The sequence below is a fragment of the Microtus oregoni genome, unplaced genomic scaffold, assembly GCF_018167655.1.
Source record: "Microtus oregoni isolate MIOR12 unplaced genomic scaffold, Mior012 000005F_ref0000423, whole genome shotgun sequence".
Lineage (NCBI taxonomy): Eukaryota > Metazoa > Chordata > Mammalia > Rodentia > Cricetidae > Microtus > Microtus oregoni.
Genome location: NW_024543064.1, coordinates 36,776,434 through 36,795,215, shown reverse-complemented (window position 1 = coordinate 36,795,215; position 18,782 = coordinate 36,776,434). Strand labels below are relative to the sequence as shown.

Below are 18,782 nucleotides of genomic sequence, written 5' to 3'. Positions count from 1 at the left end.
GCTGAGGCCTGCTAGGCCTGGGTGCCAAGAGCATGGCGGGGAAGGAGGTAGTAGGGAGGCCGGGGAGAGCAGCTGTCAGGCTCAGAGGCAGTCCAGATGAGGGGGAACTCCTTCAGGGCAAAGAGCCTCCAGGAGGCTCCCTCCGTTCCTCAGAAGAAGAACCTCTTTCTCAGCCATCCATCACAGGCCTGGCAGGAACCTAGAGGACAGGCTCCTTGTCACTGAGCTGACAGTCAGGTGTCAGGGGCAATGCACACCTAGGAAGGAAGTTCTCTGCTGAGAACCCCTGGGCCATTCCTGAGCCCCTCTAGCTCTGAACCCCTCATCCACAGTGAAGCTCCACCTCTGAGGTTTCAGCATACCCCCTTCCCCCAAGTACATTTACTAGTTTTGAGTCAGCGCTGAAGGCTGTGCCTAATGGAGCTGGCTGCCCTCAGGGTGTCATAGCTATGTCCTAGGTACCAGGGATGTGAGAAAGAGTAAGGGGAATTTGGTCCCTCATAGAAGGTGGTAGGACCTGCTTGGCACGTGGTAAAAATCTGCAGATATTTTTCATTCGTCTACCACTAGCCGGATGACCTTAGGCAAGTCACTTAATTACCGTGTCTCCTTTGCCTCCCTTGTGAACAGGGAATAAAGGTGAAAACTGTCTCCTAATTGTTGGAACGTGTGTGCAATAAAACTGGTGTAGAACTCTGTACAGTTCCTGACACAGAACAATCATTGGTAGTTGATAACATTACAATAAGACATTAAGGAAATATGGACCTCGTGTGTGGATGAAGACAAACTCTTGCCAGTGCTCCAAAGAAACAGGGAAGAGTAAGAGAACTTTGGAGAGTACCCTGAGCTGATCTACAGAGCCAGGGAAGGAAACTCCAAGAGATGGGACTTGAACAGTAGCTGAAATGTTGAAAGTGTGTGAGGCAGACCAGGGGCACGATGGGAAGGCTTCCCTGGACCAGGATGTGCAGAGACGCTGATGTGGGAAAGAAGCGGCCCACTCCAAAACAAACCTGTAAATCTGCACGTGAAGTTAGTTAAAACTCAGAGCTCAAAGGGCGAGGGGCAAGGGGAACCTGGCGAGAGAAGCAGAGCGCTGCCAAGGAGCGCGGAGAGCCCATGTGGAAGCTGTTTGTAGTGATTTCTAGAGCCATAGTGTGCTCCCATGTATGGTGGTCATGGTTCGCAGCATCCACAGCTGGCCAGTCAGCTAGGGATGTTCGGGTACCAGAGGGAGTCTGCCACTAGGCCTCAGGCCCTGAAGTCATGGTGTTCAGTATCCCCATGAAACAAGCGAAAGTAATGGAGGGATGAGGTAGAGGACGCACACACAGCCAGGTCATAGGGCCTAGTCAGATAGTCCAAGACCAGATGATGGAAAGAGGTGGAGAGGCTACTTAGGTGTTGTAAGGACTGAATTACATGCATCAGTCTATGTCTGCAGGACTCCTGGACCATACCAACTCAGACATAGGCCATATGGTTCATCATGAGTCTCTTCGTGGCTGGGGTAGAATGGTTTCTGTTCTGTCTCTTGATCTCTGTCTTTCCCTTGCACAGACATAGGTCCATGCAATTTTTGATGTCACTCAGAGACCCCATTCCTAATCCCAGGACAAACCAATGCTGTGGCTTGTTGTGTCTGAGTCTTCTTATCAGAAGAGCCCAGAAAAGGGAACGCCAGACTGGAGCTAGGATCTAGGAGACATTTTTAGAGTAGGTAGGATTCCTGGTGTGGCAGGAGGGAAGCATAGGCTGGGAAGGATAGACTGAAACAAGCCCCCGACCCAGAGAAAAATTAAGGAAGGGTCATGAAAACTCATCATAGACCTAAGGCCCTGGAGAAGATCTGGCCGGAGACTGAAAGGCTGAGTAGCCTTCCTGCCTATGGCGGATTCTGAAAGTGCATGAACCCTTGAAAGCTGTCCTTTGGGGGTGAATTTATGCCCCCCATAGCACATTTTGTCCACCCTCCCAGCCTGGAGGCCGATTAGCACTAATCTGACCCGTATACAGAGCTTTGCTCATCCAGAATGAGTTTGCCTTTTCTGTGTTCTGGCCCCAAGTCTGACGCTCGGGCTTCAGTTGGACCTTCTTTCATCTTATAGTCTTTCTGTGGTAGGGGGAAGAAGGGGATAATAGTCCACAAGAGACCTGACCAGAGCCAGAGAAGCAGACAGATACCTCACCCCTGACTTCATCGGCATCCCCTGGCTTGCTGTGTGGCCTTGGCCTTGGGAACCTTGTCCTCTCTGGGCTTCAGTGGCCTCTGCATTGTAAGGAGGCCCATGCAGAACCTGAGGTCCACTACCACCTGTCTCTAGTGTCCAACACCCCCATCTGTTGCTAGGTGCTGTGTTCTGAGCTTTCAAACAAGTTAAAACCAGAAGTTGGGACCGCTTTGCTGTCTTCTGAGACTCTACAACTTTCTCCTTTGATGTTTCCTAGAAGGGTGTATCCTCCTTGACCTGGAACTTGGGCCAACACTTGGGGCTCATGCAGTATCACAGAGCTTTCTGTCTTTCCCTCCATCCTGAGCCGCCCCACCCCTGTCCAGCTGCTGCTGCAGGGAGAAAGGAAAGGAAAGGAAAGGAAAGGAAAGGAAAGGAAAGGAAAGGAAAGGAAAGGAAAGGGGAAAGGGAAAGGGAAAGGGAGGAGAGAACTCATCTTCAGGGGTCAGTGCAAGGTCACGAGAGAGCCTCGGAGCCCTGGTCTAGGATGCTCTAAAGCCAAAGCAGGGAGAGAACTGTGGTTCTCACCTGCTTCAAATCCCCTTCCACATCTCCAAGACTAGGTCAAGGCAGGCCTTCCTGGCCTCTCTTGGCCTCTGGGCTGAGACTGCTTGCTGCTCACCAGGCACCACAAAGGCAGGCTTCTAAATCCAAAACCTTGCTGGTCTTTCTTGCTCCTTCAGTTCAGTTTCCCCTACTGTCTACCAGTAAAGCCTAAGGTCTGGATCCCGCCCCTGGCAATCAGTCTACCCTGTGCCCTCCTCCACCAGCCTTGATGCTGGCTTCCAGCCCACAGCAGCTATTGGCATGGCTGTGGAACTGCGGGGTCTACCCAGTCTCCCTTCCTTTCCTGTGGCTGCGGTCAGCACTGACAGGAGCCACGAAGCACCTCTCTGTCCATCTGCATCTCCTGCAATTCTTTCTCTCCTCTTCAGTGTGGCAAATGCATGCTTTCATAGCACACTTGCTGTAGTCACCGTCTTTGAGGGTCTCCTGATTGTGCTCCCTGCTGCTTTGCTGCACTTCAATGGCATAGTGTCCACCCCTTGACACTGGCTTTAACAAGCCTTGCTTGATCATGGCCAAGTCCTCCCCATGAGCCACCGCACACCTGGAACCAATTTGGTCCAGCAACCCAGCAACCAACACAACCTAACTAGAAACTCTGGCCATGCTTGCTTGAGCTCCAGCTTCTCCTCCTGAACCCCTGCTGCAGAGCTTTTGGAGAGCACCCCGGTTTATAGGAAGTAAGAATCCCCATGTGCTCTGTGTGTGTTTTTATCCTAAGGAAGGGTAGTAAGTACTTGATGAGGTTTTGAAAAATGCTAGCCTCAAACAGACAGGACTAATGTTACATACATACTACACACACACACACACACACACACACACAAACACATGACAGATGGGTAAACTGAGGCCCAGAGAGGAGCAAGGCCTGTCCCACATGGAAGGATCCAAAGCAAGGCTTTCATGTTCTTCAAACACAGGTCGGGTCTGAAGGCCATCAATACCCTTTCATGTCCTCCATTGTTCGCCTCAGCACTTGGCAATGGTGGCTAAGCAGGGGTGCTGTTACCATTTCTCTGCTACGCGCTTGCAGCCAGGTCTTCCCACACAAGGCCCCCAACAGGTGTCCTCTCCCGTCCAGCCCTCCCCAGCTATTGCTCAAGGCCAAGGAGAGCAGAGGTCCCCACACAGCTGGAGAGTCTGGGAGGCCATTCCCCCTCCTCTGTAAATGGGTAATTGCTGTGTGGTCAGACCAGAGGAATTAGAGGAGCCCTGTAGGAATTCCATACTGATTTTGCAAATGAATGTGGAGTCTTGCCATTTGAAGTGGAGGCAGCTGTGTCAGCAGAGCAGGGCTGAGGCTGAGGCAGAAGTACTCTCTCTCCTATCAGGCTTGGAGTCTATGCATGCTTAAGAACACAAATGAGGATGATGGCGATGGTGGCTGCCCAACCCATCACTCCCACAGAAACTGTGGGTTCTCCCCGTATCACTCATGCCTGATCCTGACCCATGGCAGCTCTGCAGGGAAGACTGGCAGGGCCCCAACCCCTCTACTCTAGAGACTGCACCTTCCACACCTTCTGTCCCGAATGCATTCACTGCCGCTTTCCCCTTCCTAGACTGAGTCAGGAACCCCTCCAAGTGCTCTGGTTTCCATTTTCACTAGCTCATCACTGGTGCCAGAGCCAACTGGTTCTCTCCAGCTTCATCCCAGCTCTGAAACTGGAAAAGACTTGTCGAGATTCTTCCCTGGGACTTTATAATGCATCCTGCTCTTTTTTTCCCTCATGTTTAGAATGTAATGGGTTTAAATTCTCAGAGGCCATTGCCCCTGGCGACAGATTAAGAGGTGGACAACAGGAGGAGCAGGAGGGAGAATGCAGTGGGTTCAGGGAGAAGAGCTACAGCACTCAAGGAATCCAGCTTAGAGAACGTGGGGTGTTGCCTCCGTCTCTGAGCCTCTGTATAAAATGAGATTAGTAACACAATCCACCTGTCAAAAGGACAAAAGAGTCTAGTGAGCACCACACCAGGAGCCATGGACTGTTGAATCATGAGGGGTAGCTATCATAGCCTAAGATGCCAGGTGCTGGAATAGGGCCTCCAGAAGTGAGAGCTGGCACCAGGCCTTACCTCCTGTTTCACAGGGAGCCTACTGTCCTGCCAGTCTCTTGGCTGGGCTAGTCTGCAGCTCCAGATTCCGAGTGTGAAGTCTCCCTTAATCTATCAGTGCTGAAAGCAAAGGAGGTAGCCTCCTTTAGCAGGACAGGGTCCACACAGACTTCCTCCTGGAGCCCCTGGCCACCAACCTCCCCACCCAGCAAGTGCCACTCTGTTCATGTGGGTGGCTCTGCTTGAAAGGACAGGCTAGGAACCCCAGAATTCTAGGGTGGTCGTGGAAGGAACAGCCTGGCCCCCAGAGAACAGAGTGAAGTGAACACACTCAGCCCCCCGCTGCAGGCCAGGGAGGGTGTGCTGCTGCCTCAAGATCCACAGAACAGGCACATTTGTGTGTGATGCTGAGTCCATGGTTCTCTATGTGGTGGCCGAGTGGGAAGAAAGATAGACAAAGCTGCTTTGCCTCCAAGCTGGCCTCCTCCTTCATGGCTGCCACACTTTGTGCCCAGCACTTGTCAACAAGAGGCCTGCCACTACCACCCTCCTCCAGTAACCTTTCCTAGTCCCCTGCTTTGGACTGGCAAGATAGTACCTGACCCCAACGCCGTATCCTGATTTCAGTGGCAGATCATGGCAACTGAGTGGCAGGAGGGGAAGGAGTGAGGGATCCAGGCCTTGCCGGAGGTAACTGAACCCTGAGAATCTGTGGCTGTGGTGTCCCCAAAGGGTCAGGGGAAGGACTGACTTCACTCCTCCTCCGGACGCCCTTGAATAGCCCCATCCCTGAAGGAACTCTAAACGCTTCCTTTTCCTCAGTAGCCCACACCTTCTTCTGCCTCGGGGCTTTTGCTTCAATCCTTTTCCCTATCTCCTCAGAGCTCCTCCCTCAGCATCTTCATAACTTTCCCCAAATACTTTCCCAATAGCTAATCCAAAACGTCAGCACCAAACACACATATACACACATACCATACCACAGACATGCACCAAATCCATACCACGTACACACACACACACACACACACACACACACACACGGTCCCTTCCTTTGCCTTGTTTTCTCCTTAGCAGAGGCCGCTCTCTTGCTTATTGTTCTAATGTAATGAAAGCTCCCGTAGGTCAGGGGCCTTTGCTTGCTGTATTTACTATTGTGTCCCTGGCCTGGACCAGCAGGCTGCTGTGTAAGGGCTCCATAAATCTTCAGTCAATGGATGCCTAAATTGTCCTCTGTCACAGGTGGATAAACCAAGGCCTCAAGAAGAAAAATGGTCCACTCCAGGCCTCTAGTGACAAGTCGAATGGTGGCTAGATCTCTGGTCCCTGCCACTAGCCCAGAGCCAGGCCCCAGCTCCAGGAAACCTTGTTTTTATTTAGATACTTACTGTTCCATTACCTGGTGTGTGCAGACAGGATCTGTGCTGGAAGGACTGGGAGACTTGAAGGCCTGGAGCAGGATGCCAGGAAATAGTCTGTAGCGTTTTGGTGCTATCCGTGGAGCATGGAAAACAGACAAATTGCAGTGCAAGCCCTGAGGGCTGGACCTCTCAGTGTCCCTCAGGCCAGAGATGGCTTCTGTGAGGTGGGCTGCCCTCCAACCCTGCGCTGGGTGCTGACGGATTAGTCTGACCTCAGGTCCAGGATAGCAGTGCTTCTCTGTCTGGGTCCTGGTGGGGAGCTGCTAGGGATGAAGTTCATGGGATGAGTGATGCCCTCTGCTTGCCATGTTCATTGTGTATATGACTGGCACTGTGTTCTCTCTGAGGAATAGACAAAGCCAAGATGGATAGTGTGTCCCTCAGAAGTGTCATGGACTGGCCTGAAGTTCTGTCAGACTGACACAGAGTAAGATAGTAGAAGGCTGGGTGCCAGTGGTTATGGTTAACTCTAAAAGGGGGACCTTGTGTGCCAACCTTGACAATACCTGATAGTTAAGACTCTCTCTCTCACACACCCCCAATTGAACACTCAGAATAAAGGCCCCACAGACTGGCTCCATCTGTCTGTTAATGCCTGTCCTTCTGCTAAGGGATGAATGGAAGTAGCTTGGAAGGTAGAGCTTGGGAGAGCAAAGGGAATCCAGGGTCTGCCTGGTGGGCCTGGCTCTAAATCCCAGGCCTAGTTTCCAGAAATCTTGAACCATGACTTCATCATCCCCAAGCCTCAGTTTCCTGTTTTGTCACACAGGAATGACAGTCCTCATCTGGAAGGATTATAGCGTGAGCTGGTTTCCCAGTTTCTCTGTCATACGCATGTCATCCGCCATGCTTGTCAACTCCAGCTACATTCCCATCTCTCTGCTGGCTTGTTCAGCTCCACTTTCCTGGCCTCTGCTTCCCATTGTGTACATGCAGGGCCTTTGCACCTGCTGGTCTCTTTCCCCCTGCACCCTGCCCCTTTCTTGACTCTTTTCTCAAACACATACTATTTTTTTTTATCCCAGAAATGGGCCAGTAGAAGGTATGTACTCATGCCCACACCTGTAGCTGGTGTCCAGCCATGTGCAGCTTCACAATGGGAATGTGTTCAGAGAAATGGATCATTAGCTCATTCTGTCATTGTGCAAACATCACAGTATGTATCTGTACAACCAAGGAGTCCAGCCCCCCGCATACCTAGACTATATGGTACCTGCTGTTGCCACTAGCTACAAATGTGCATGCTACCTCCTGTACAAAAAAAACCTGTAGATATTTTAACCTAATGCAAATATTTATGCATTTGAATGCAGAAAAGGTATAATAAAATATACAAGGCCATAGATATCTGACTCCACTGCAGTTTTATGAGGACATATTCATAGTGTAGCTCACCATTGACCAAAACACCATAGTACATTTGTATGATACATAACTGTGTGTGCATGCAAGAATGCATAGGCATGGGAGGGCTGCAGAGTCAGAGTGAGGAGACAGAGATGCAGAGAGAGAGACAGTGATAGATATTAATCTCAAGGAATTGTCTCAGTGGTATAAACTCCAGGATGGCAGCTGGCTGGACGTCCAGGGGAGAGTTGATACGCCAGTTCCAAGTTCAAAGCTCTGCTGGCAGAGTGCACAATCACTTTCATCTTAAAACTGCCAAATGATGGAGCCCCACCTACTCATTGGATAATGATTCATTTTCTTCAAAATTTAGTAAATGAAATATTAATCTCATGTAAAAATACTTTTCTAGGAAGGTCTAGAAAAGAAAACTGGAATTCTGCCCACAAAAAAGGAAGTTAAATTTATACTTTTTACCTCATACAAAATCAGTTTTTAAAAAGATTTTAATTTAAAATCTGAAACACTGAAACTCTCAGAAGAAAATATGAGGAAACCTATTTAGGTAGGCGAGAACTCGTTAAATGGAACACCAACACCCCCAAGTATCAATAGATGGGAATATATGGAAATAAAGTCTCTCCGTGACAAAGGAAACAGTGGCAGAGTTAACAGATGGAAATCTACTGGTTACACTTCGGACAATAATGGGGGAGAGTCTTCTGTTTTGTGTTAATTTCATTGGTTAAATACAGAGACTGCCCTGGCCCTTTAATAGGACAGAAAATTAGGTAGGCAGTGTAAACAGAACAAAATGCTGGGAGAAAGAAGCTGAGTCAGTGAGTCGCCATGATTCTCCCACTCCAGGCAGACGCAGGTTAAGATCATTCCTGGTAAGCCAGCTCGTGAGCTACACAGATTATTAGAAATGGGTTAGGTCAATATGTAAGAGCTAGCCAATAAGAGGCTGGAACTAATGGGCCGGGCAGTGTTTAAAAGAATACAGTTTCCATGTAATTATTTCGGGGCATAAGCTAGCCACGTGGGCAGCCGGGTGCCGGGGACGCAGCCCGCAGCTCCCTATCTCAACAGGACAAGAGGCTAATATCCAGAATTCAGGGGGACTAAAACTGCCAGTCAGAAAGCTGGTAAGAGAACTGAATAGACACTTTTTAAGAAAGAAAAAGGGCAGAGGGATGGAGGGAGGAAGAGAGGGAGGGAGAGAGGGAGGGAGGGAGAGAGGGAGGGAAAGAGAGAGATACAAATGGCCAGTAACTATGGTGGAGAGAGAGAGAGAGAGAGAGAGAGAGAGAGAGAGAGAGAGAGAAATGGCCAGTAACTATGTTTTCAAGTGTTCAGTATTCTTAACCATCATAGAAATGCATCAAAACTATTTTGCAAACCCCTCAGAATGGCTGTCATCAACAAATCTGATAATAAATGTTGGAAAGGAAATGGAGAGGAAGGAACCCACATTCACTGTTGGTGGGTACACAAACCAATATAGCCATTGTGGAAATCAATTTGTATATTCCTCAAAAACTTTCAAATCGAACTACCATATGTCCCAGAGATTTCCTTCCTGGTTATAGACCCAGAGAAGTCCATTCCCTGCAGTCGAGATATCTATACAAACATTTATTGCTACTATATTCACTATGGAAAATAATCAGAATCAACCCCATTGTCGATTAACAAATGAATGGATAAAAATTCAGTATGTTCATAAAATGGAATACATCTCAACTCTGAAGAAAAAAAGAAGTTTGAAAATTTGCAGGAAAATGGATAGATTTAAAATGTATAATATTAAGGTCATAGAATCTCAGAAAGAAATAAGCCACATGTACTCTCTCATGTGCAGAATCTAGCTAATAATGTATGTATGTATGTAAACAAGTGTACATGAGCATGCAGGACAACTTGAAGGAAAGAGCAAGAAAGGCTAAATAAAAAGGGTGAGGAAGGACTGAGTGCGGGAAATGCACGTGAGCTATGAGAAAGGACTTAAAACTAATTGTTTTTCTAGTTCTAATTCTGTCAAGGATTTTTGTTTGTGTTAGGTGGTGCATAAAATAGATTCAGTACTGAAACTGTAAAATTGACTATGAAGCTTCACAGCTCCCATTCTGAATATCAATTCCAACTGCAGAAAGCCTCATTGGAGAGACTTTGAGTCTAGTTAATTTTGGTGTGTTCTGTTTTATTGGCAAGGATTTTTTAATAATAATAGTTTGTTTTAGAATAGAAGCATCGAGATAAATATTTCATTAAGTATCTGGGACCTCAACTCCAGTCCATTTGACACATAAAATCAACCACGTGTCTGCTGCTTGCCAACATGGTACCCCGTGTTCATTTACACAAGCCATGCCTTGGCTTCAAATAAGGACAGAAATGAGATAACGCTGTTTAATATGAGCAGCTGTCTCGTACACAGCCAGAAATACAGCAGGCCTTCCCCAGAAGAGGATGCTAGGCACTCCTCCATTTATTCTCCCCCTTGACATCCTGTAACTACTGTGATGTCAGGTTAACAGCACTTAAGCACCCTCATAGGAATGGTCGATACACCAGTGTTACACGCTTAGAGGACAAGAAAACCAAGATACTTGAGATAAATAACACTCAGACATACATCCACACTTAACCCTCACACACACAAACATATGCAGGGCTGAGGACATTTACCTAGCATCCATATAAACTGATAATGGTGGCACATGCCAGTATCCCCAGCATTTGGGAAGTGGAGGAAAGAGGATCTGAAGTTCAAGGTTATCCTCAGCTATATAGTGAGTTTAAGGCTAGCCTGGGCTACTTAAGATGCTGTCTCAAAAATAAATATTTATGGCCATTACAGTCTCCATTTCTTGTGAGTGACCACACTGATAGTTTCTGGGACTTCCCACCTTCTCTATCATCCATTCTTCACTTCCTTTCCCTCAGCAAGAACCTCAGCTTCCAAGGTTCAGAACCAGGCTGATACCTAAAATCCATCCTCGGGCTTTATTCAAGGATGTCTGGGCACAAGTGTTATCATTTTCCAAGAGCTCTACTCACAGGGCATGGGAGCACTGAGTCCCCTCAAGACACCGTGTGTTCTACACACCCTTTTCACCCCCACAGTGGAGAGAGCAAACCGGTTCTCTCAGTGTTCGGGGCCCAGCCTCCAGCAGCGCTGGCTGTTGCGCCCTCTTGGCCTGTGTTGCAAAGATACCCCAGTTCAGCAGGACCAGCACAGCCCTGCTTCCATGCTATTCACTGATGACAGTGAACACAGAATGCTCACCTAGCGGGCAAGCTTTGTGAGAGCGAGGCCTTTGTCTCTGCTGCCCTTGCCTGGTGCACTGGCACCGAGAAGGTACTCGGTGAACACTGTCAAGGCGCTTAGGATTTAGCTGTCATTATTCTGGGCTCTGGTCTTGGTAGACGTCCTCCCTGATCATCCCAGATCCTTAACCTGAGAGCCAGGCCTGTCCAAAGATCCTGGGATCCAAACCTTCCCTTCAGGTGACATGGGCAAACAAATGAGCATAGACCTCAAGTCTGGCATTCTAGTCTGTCTAGGATTATTTACTGGACTGTTCTGGAAAAACAAGCCTGTTTCCAGCCTCCTGGCGCCTGCCACCCTCCACCTTAGTCTTCTGTCTGAAGACCTATTTAGATTCCAAGCCTACACCCTCAACAGATGCCTCCAGCCATCTTGGGCCCCATGAGCTCTAGGAGGCGGGGTAGGAGAGGATGCACACAACATTTCTTGGTGGCCAGGGTTCCCGGTGGCCAGGACTCCACGTAGGCAGCCGGGGGAGCGAGGCCTCTACTCTCCACCCTGTGTTTGTTATTCTATGTCATAGCCTTATCATAAACATTATCCTAGTGTGGGCCACTGAGGCTCCTTGCAAGGGAGGTTTGTTGTTCTAAGGTGGCTGGGAGTAGAATGCCCAGAGGCCTGGGGAATTCTGGGAGCTGGAGAGGGAAGCAGAAGCCAGGGTGGTACTTCATTTTAAAGCTTGTGCCTCTGTCACCCTGGCGTGAAGGTCAGTGGCTTGTCTGCCTCCTCCTTGAGTTCCATGTGCTTAGAAACCACGACATATTTCTCCATCAAACCCAAGTCCCTGCTGAGAAACTACTGAAAGCCTTTGTTTGATAAAGGAAGGAAGGGAAGGGGGAGGAAAAAGGGGGTGGTCATATAGCTTCCTTTTGCTAGTTGGAAGCCCCAAGAGTGCTCACAAAAGAGGACACAGTGCCTCAAGGCTTGCTTGTAGTAAGCCAGTGATCTGGAATTCTACCTCCGCTCTTTTCATTGAGCTTGTCACTCCCTCGGCTTCTGTTGTGCCCCATCTCTACATCCCTGCTGTCCCTCCTCTCCTTGACAGAACAGAGGGAGGCCCTGTGTGCACTGACCAGGGACAGAACATGTGCCAACTGGTCCATCTCACCTCTTGCCAGCCTCCTCACCTTGGGTTGGTATTTAATGTATCTTTACTGTGGAATTTTTTCATCTTAATTTCACCTGGGAGCTGCTCTAAAGATTAAATAGTGAATCCACTTAGGAAGTTTATGTCACATAGTAAGGGCTCAATAAAACCAGGGGTCCCAATGTGAATGGGTGATGACTCTGTCATGAGTTACAAAGAGTAGGTATGGAGCAAGAAGTGGGGGGAACATGATTCAGGGGCAGCACCTTCTTTTTGTAGTGTTTCCTGAGTGTCTGATGTCGGACATTGTGGTTCATGGATGAACAAAAAGACAGAAGGCCAAATCAATTCTGCAGGACACGCGCCTCCAGAGTGGTCTCTGCACAGGGAGCCTGTAGGAGGTACCAGATCCCACCAGAATATAGTTAATGTCACAAACCAGCTGAGACATGCAGGGAGCTGCGAAACTCTCGAATGGCCTGGTGGGCCTTAGCTTCCTGTCTGCAGCACCCCAATAGCAAGCACCCTGACTGCTTTACAATGATCAGAGAAACAGTGGGTATGAATGGCTATACCAGTAGACAGCAGAAGGTCCTGCATCATGAGCCTTGTGACCCAAGGCTGGGAGTCAGGACCCTTGGGTGGAGCCCCTTGTGCCCAACTCCCTGTATGATATGAACTCATGCACACCCCTTCCTACCTGCCTGGGATGCTGTCCCTCTCTTCCTTTGCATTAAGAATGTACAAAATGAGATCAGGGATCCTTAAACTAGGCTCCAGGGTTCCTGTGGAAATCCCTGCAGCACGGGCCCATCCCCCATCCCAGCCTCCCTCATATCAGCCACGACTTTACTATTTTTATCTGTTCCACATTCAAAACTCCAAGTAAGAGTCCTTTGGAGAAAGACAGCAACAATAACAACAACAAAAGAATTCTACAGCTAAAAGTAGTTTGAAACCTCCGCACCAGATGAATTCTCGGGACCCTATCTCCCAGCACCTAGCCGGGAAGATTTGGCGTTCTTTTCTCCTAAGTTTTATGTAATGAACACATACTCAGCACTCATTTCTTGCCAGGACTATGCTTAACACCCGGCAGCCGGGAATATACTTAATCCCCTGAAATACCTCCCGGCTTCAGGAAGGCCTCATCATTGCAGAACTGACTTCTTGAGTCAAGCAGGGACCAGGGGAGGCATTTACCCTCCAGCCAGGTTTCCGGGTGCCCAGGCAGATGACCTCACCCCCGGGCACTGCCTGATCTAAGAAGCAGCAGAGCAGGTGTGTGCAGCAGCTGGGTGTGGTCACAGGAAGTCCCTCTGTCGTGGGCCCTCAGAGTAGGAGAGTGGATCCGCTCGACATGGACGCTTTCATCAGAGGCGTGCACCCTGCAGGAGGAAGTGCTTAGTGTCTTAGCAATGTCCACAGCAGAAAACGTCACTGCCTCCTGTAATTCATCCCCAGCCACCACACTGCCGTCGACACTCGGCACCAGATGGCTGCAGGTCTGATTTCAGCCAAAGCCCAGGAGTCTGGAGAAAGCCCAGACGTGGGGCAAGGGGTCTGGCCTCACCTCCAGTCCTCTCATTAAAGGGAGCAGTGGGGGCTACCACAGTCTGTGCAATCCAATTCTCCTGCCATTAGCAAACACAGAGGGAACACACGCATGACCCTATTGCCTGTGTCACCAAGTTGACCTGGCCCTGTACACCTATTTCAGAAGCTTTTTATTCCGATTATATGTCTTGGTTGGAATGTCCGCTAGTCTTCTAGATATTTTTCTTAAGTGCTTAAAAAGCACCTTTAACTATGAAGGAAACAGCAGGTCCCCAGGTTCTAACGAGAAATAGAGATCACACTACCCTCCCTTCCCCGGGCACAGGGCCGAGATTCAAGAGCCAGGAAGATACACTCCTGACTTCAGGAAACTCAACCTACTGTAAGGCTGGCAGTTAAACACAATAAAAAGCTAATGGAAGTGTGGTCTGTCAGTCATCTGTCGCAGAGATTATGCCGTCTAACGATAGCATGCAGAGCTCAGGTAGCCAGTGCCAGTTGTTGGCAGGCTCCACTCTCTTGCAGGCCTCACCTGTCTAGAAATTGGCTACCTGTCTGCTGATCTGAGTGTCAACGGCTGTGTAAGTCTTGCTCTGTGTGTCTCTCAATCCGAGTGGAGTCAAAGGCAAAGAGGGGATGGCCACAGCACCCAGGTGCTTTTCAGGCCTTTCTATGTAATGTTGACTGCCGTTATCCCATTGGCTGAAGCAGGTCTGGCGTCAGAATGGGTGGGATCGACAAAGTCCTTTGGTTGGCCAAAAGAGTCTGGGATACCAGACCTTGTGATACAGACTCCAGCTCAAGTCATGCAGGTAAAGTGCCTTCCATGCCCTGGGCCTCAGTTTCTCCAATTCTAAATGGCCAGGTGTGGTGGTCTATGTCTATAGTGCCAACACTTGGGGGAGGGGAGTAAGACAGGAGGAAAGTGAGTTCAAGGCAGCTGAGGCTACATAATGAGGACCTGTCTCAAGTAAACAAAATAAAAATGGGAAGGCTGAAGCAGGTTGTCTTCCAGGGCCTGTGTCATGTGCACCGTGGGAGCCATGAGCTTCAAAAACGTGCCAGGAGCCTGGAAAACCTTCTGATTCCAGGAGAGAAACAACTTCTGTATAGTGTTCCAAGTGACCCTAAGGCCTGGAAACTGCATCCTTGGAGCCAGTAGCCCAGAGCAGAGGAGGCAGACGGTGCATCTGCTAAAAACATGGGAAGGTGGGCTCCAAGGATCCTGCTCCGAGACCTCTGGGCCTGGACACAGAACCAAGCTTTGTTTTCTACTGTTCATTGCCTTGACTGCGTTTCAGGGTGCTCTTGGTAACAAAATGGGGTGCTTGTTTTAGAATACTGCTAAGCAAAGTAGAGCAAAGGAGACAAGAGGAAGACTCACCCAAATCTCAGATAGTTCACTGTGTCACGTACCTTCTGTTTTATGCCGATAGCCCCGAAATCCAGAACGTTGAGGGCCACTCCCAGAGGCCAGCCTGTCCTTGAGAGCATCCCTGATGCCCTTCTCTTTTCTCGGCCAGGTGTTGTTCGCCCTGAACCAGACTCTGCTGCAGCATGAGAGTGTGCGGGCTGGGAGCCTGCAGGCGCCATACACCACGGAGGACCTCATCAAACACTACAACTGCGGGGACCTCAATGCAGTCATTTTCAACCATGACACATCCCAGGTGAGGCCCTCCTCTCTGCCTGCCCTGATGGCCACTGTGTCACCAGCTGGAAACACCTGGACCTAGGCATTTATCAGATGCCTACTGTACAGTGGGCAGAGACCAGCTTCTCTCCAGCTATGATGGATAGGAACTACTGTCATCTCCTTTATAGAGGGGAAACTGAGGCTCAGAGAAGACAACACTTATTGCTCGAGGCTGTGCGGCTTATTGCTGTTAAATCATCAAGAACAGCAACTGGAACCAGAAAGCCCACAGAAGGGAAAGCCTAGTTAGTATGAGTTTGGCCTTGAGTCTGTTTCAGGACCTTCTGCTTTGATACAAATCCTAGAGCCAAAATTACAGGAAGGCTAACAAGACCCTGAGTAGGGACCTAAAGGGTTGAGTTTGGCTTGACCTTGCCCAGACTTTACCATGCCTCCTCATTGATTTCCAGCAAATTCCAATACACTCCACCCAGCACTCAAGGATCCTCTAAGACCTCTCTGTGGTCTAGTCACAGCCCATACCCCCTACGTCAGGCGTGTGGGGTTTACAGCTTGTCCCATAGTACTTCTGAGCCTTTGTCCAGGCTCATTCTCCCCTGGATTCCTCCAATTTGATCATGATTCAATGTTGCCTGCTCTGAGAAACCTCCCCAGCCTCCCGGATGGAATCAGGAATCTCCCCAGACATCACACAGTTTCCCTCAGGGGTTCCTTTGCCATGGTATTTGGATATTTATCCACTCATAAAGCTTGGATTAGGTAAAGGAGGCCATGTCCATGTTCTGGTCCCTTTCTGATGTTCCCAGTTTCCCAGGGTAAAAGCCGGTCTCTGCAGTAGTCTGTGTGCTCCTGCTGTTCTGCCCCTGCTCCTGACCCCATCCCCTACACACACCCCAGCAGCACAGTGTGCCCTGTCATCTCAAGAACTCATCTACATGACTCTACCTTTTCGCTGGCTCTATTCCCTCAGCATAGGTGATTCTCCCACCCGCCATGGTAACGTACTCCCTCTCCGTCTTCAGGCATCACTGGAACCATAAGACCAGCCCCATCACCCTGTCTGAGCTGTAGCCTGAGCCCCACTCCCCCTCAAAAGAAAATACACCAACTGTCATTACCTTTTCTGTACCCTGTTTTCCTCCCACGGTCATACACTCAATCCTTTCACTAGTGACTACTTACTGTCTAGTCCTTCCCCCTGGAACACAAGTTCCATGAGGGCAGGATTTGGGTCTGTCATTAATTCGTTTATCCCCTCTGGTGAGAGAAGTCCCCAGCCTGAAGTGAGACTCTATAAATATTTGCCAAATAAATGAAATAGTTTGTAAATGTGGTAACACGGCGCACACAGGGATGTGGTGGGGAGCCAGGGAGGACAACTCTCATGGGATTTACCCTCTCACAATGAGCCTGGGAGACCCAGGAAATCATTGTCTCATATAGGGACCCTTGTACTGGGGACAGAAGAGGTGCAGATACACCCCATGGCAGGACTCTCTCATTTAGATGTGGCTGCAGCTGGGACTAGGGCAATTAGGAAAGATTCCTATAAAGTAAAAGGTCACAGAAGAACCTACATTAGCCATAGACAAAGAAGGAATGTTCCAGCATTGAGCACAGTGTGCAAGTGAACCAGAGACCCAGAGGAGGAGGAGTGGGGAGAGTTCTGGTTGGAGGCCGGCCAGGCTGGGGCCACAATGTTCTGTCTGTGCTTGCCACCCAACCCCCAGACACAGGCTCCCTGAGGGCAGGGATGAGCTGCTCATCCCTTGGTCCCCACTGCTCTGGAGAGACCCCTTGGCGCCTGGCACAGTGTGCTTGCCAGTGAGTGACTGTCACGCATAACACTGAAGGTACATCATGTACTTAGGGAAGCTTAGAGGATGGAAGAAGGAGCCCAGCCCTTATTGTGGGAGACTCCAGGTCTGAGGACTCTAGTCTCCTGGTGGAGGAGGAAGGGGAGGAGCCTGACACCATTAACTGATGGGACTCTCACCTGAGTCCCGTGAGAGTCCCACTTCTGGTGAGCCTTGCTCTGAATCTGTTAATGGCCTCGTTTGGTGGGTGGAGGGTGACTCCACAGCAAAGGGTCTTGGTTGTAAGTTGGATAACTGGCTGTGAAGCAGCTGGCCTGAGGAAGAAGGGGTGAACAAGACAAGGCCTGTGGCTAACTCTAAGCCAGGCAGAAGAGGCATGGGGTGAGCCTGGGGGATGGTCAGTTCAAATTTCCTTTGAATCTCTGCTGATCTCTGATGGCTGCAGCCATGTCCCCCAGCAGAGCAAGTGGTCTGCCCAGAGCTGAATCATAGTCCAGGTTGCATATGGGGTACACAGGAAACCTGTCCTGAGGAGGAGAAAATCCAGGGTCACAAGGCTGAACCCTGCCATTGCACGTCTCACTATGTGGGGCCGCATCTGCAGTCAGAGGCCTCGAAGCCTCAAGGCCTGGGGATCTAGAGATTTAGGGGTCATCCCCCTGAGCAGTCAGGGAGGCTCCAGGGTAATCATAAAGTAGGAACTAAGCTTGTTAGTAAAGCTTCCTAGGTGAGAATGACAGCCAAGAGGAGGGACTGGTAGATGTCTCCAGAGGGCGTGGCTTGCATAGCAAAAAACAAGCATCTGGTGGGAATGCAGCTAAGGAGTAAGACCCCCCACCCCCCAGGAGTGTATGGATCAGTGCAGTCAAAAAGATGCCTCTGGCTGCAGTGGGGAGGGTGATCAAGTAGCCTTTGGAGATCAGGGTGAAATTAACGCAGGGCCTGAGACCCCTTGCTCCTTACTCCCTAACAGAATACCTCTAAGTTCCACCCCCCTCCCTCAACAATGACTGTGCCCTGTCTCTCTCTGCAGCTCCAGGTTACGGATGTTGTTAGTGTCCGTAATGGGAGGACCACACAGAAATCCTACCTGGCAAGCCTGGGGTCCCAAGCTCCCTGAGGGGAACGGTAGCCACATATATGTTTTATCCAAGTGCAGCGACTTTTGACAGTAGAATATTACTCAGAGTCAAAATAATTTATAGCAGTGCCACCATCTCCTCCAACCGCAAACCTAGGTTGACCTGGGCCAACCATGCTCCATAGTCAACCATCGGGGACCTTCTTGGAACACTTCTTCTCACCCTCTCCTACTGTATATCCCATAGTATTCCTACAAGTATGGCTGACCCCTCTACTGGGCTGGTACTCTCATGAGAGACAGAGGACCCAGCTCGAAGGTGCTGGGGTGGCCCTAGCCTGACACAGGGCAGGATCTAGGGTGTTTCTCAGAGGTTACCTACTGGGTAGGTGGGTACAGGGAAGTGGGTAGTTGAAGATTATCAACAGGCCTAGGCACTTAGCCATCCCTAACTACAGACCAGGGAAACCTATTGAACCCCTCCCCCATAACCTCACAGCAGTCCCGCCTGGCCCATCTCCTTGTCACCCCATCACACACCAGCCTCTCTAGAGCTCTAGGGACATTCCATGATTTCTTCAAAATGTTATCAAATGCCCTGCACTTAAACTTGTCATGGGAG

The 18,782-nt window shown here is 49.6% G+C and overlaps 1 protein-coding gene across 1 annotated transcript in view; it reads left to right on the top strand.

The window, feature by feature from the left end:
* Positions 1–18,782, top strand: part of Trabd2b (TraB domain containing 2B) — a 198,690-nt gene that overhangs the window by 149,068 nt on the left and 30,840 nt on the right. Inside the window, exon 3 of the mRNA XM_041652073.1 lies at positions 15,129–15,275. Coding sequence (XP_041508007.1) covers positions 15,129–15,275 — 147 coding nt within the window. The remainder of the gene's footprint in view (positions 1–15,128; positions 15,276–18,782) is intronic.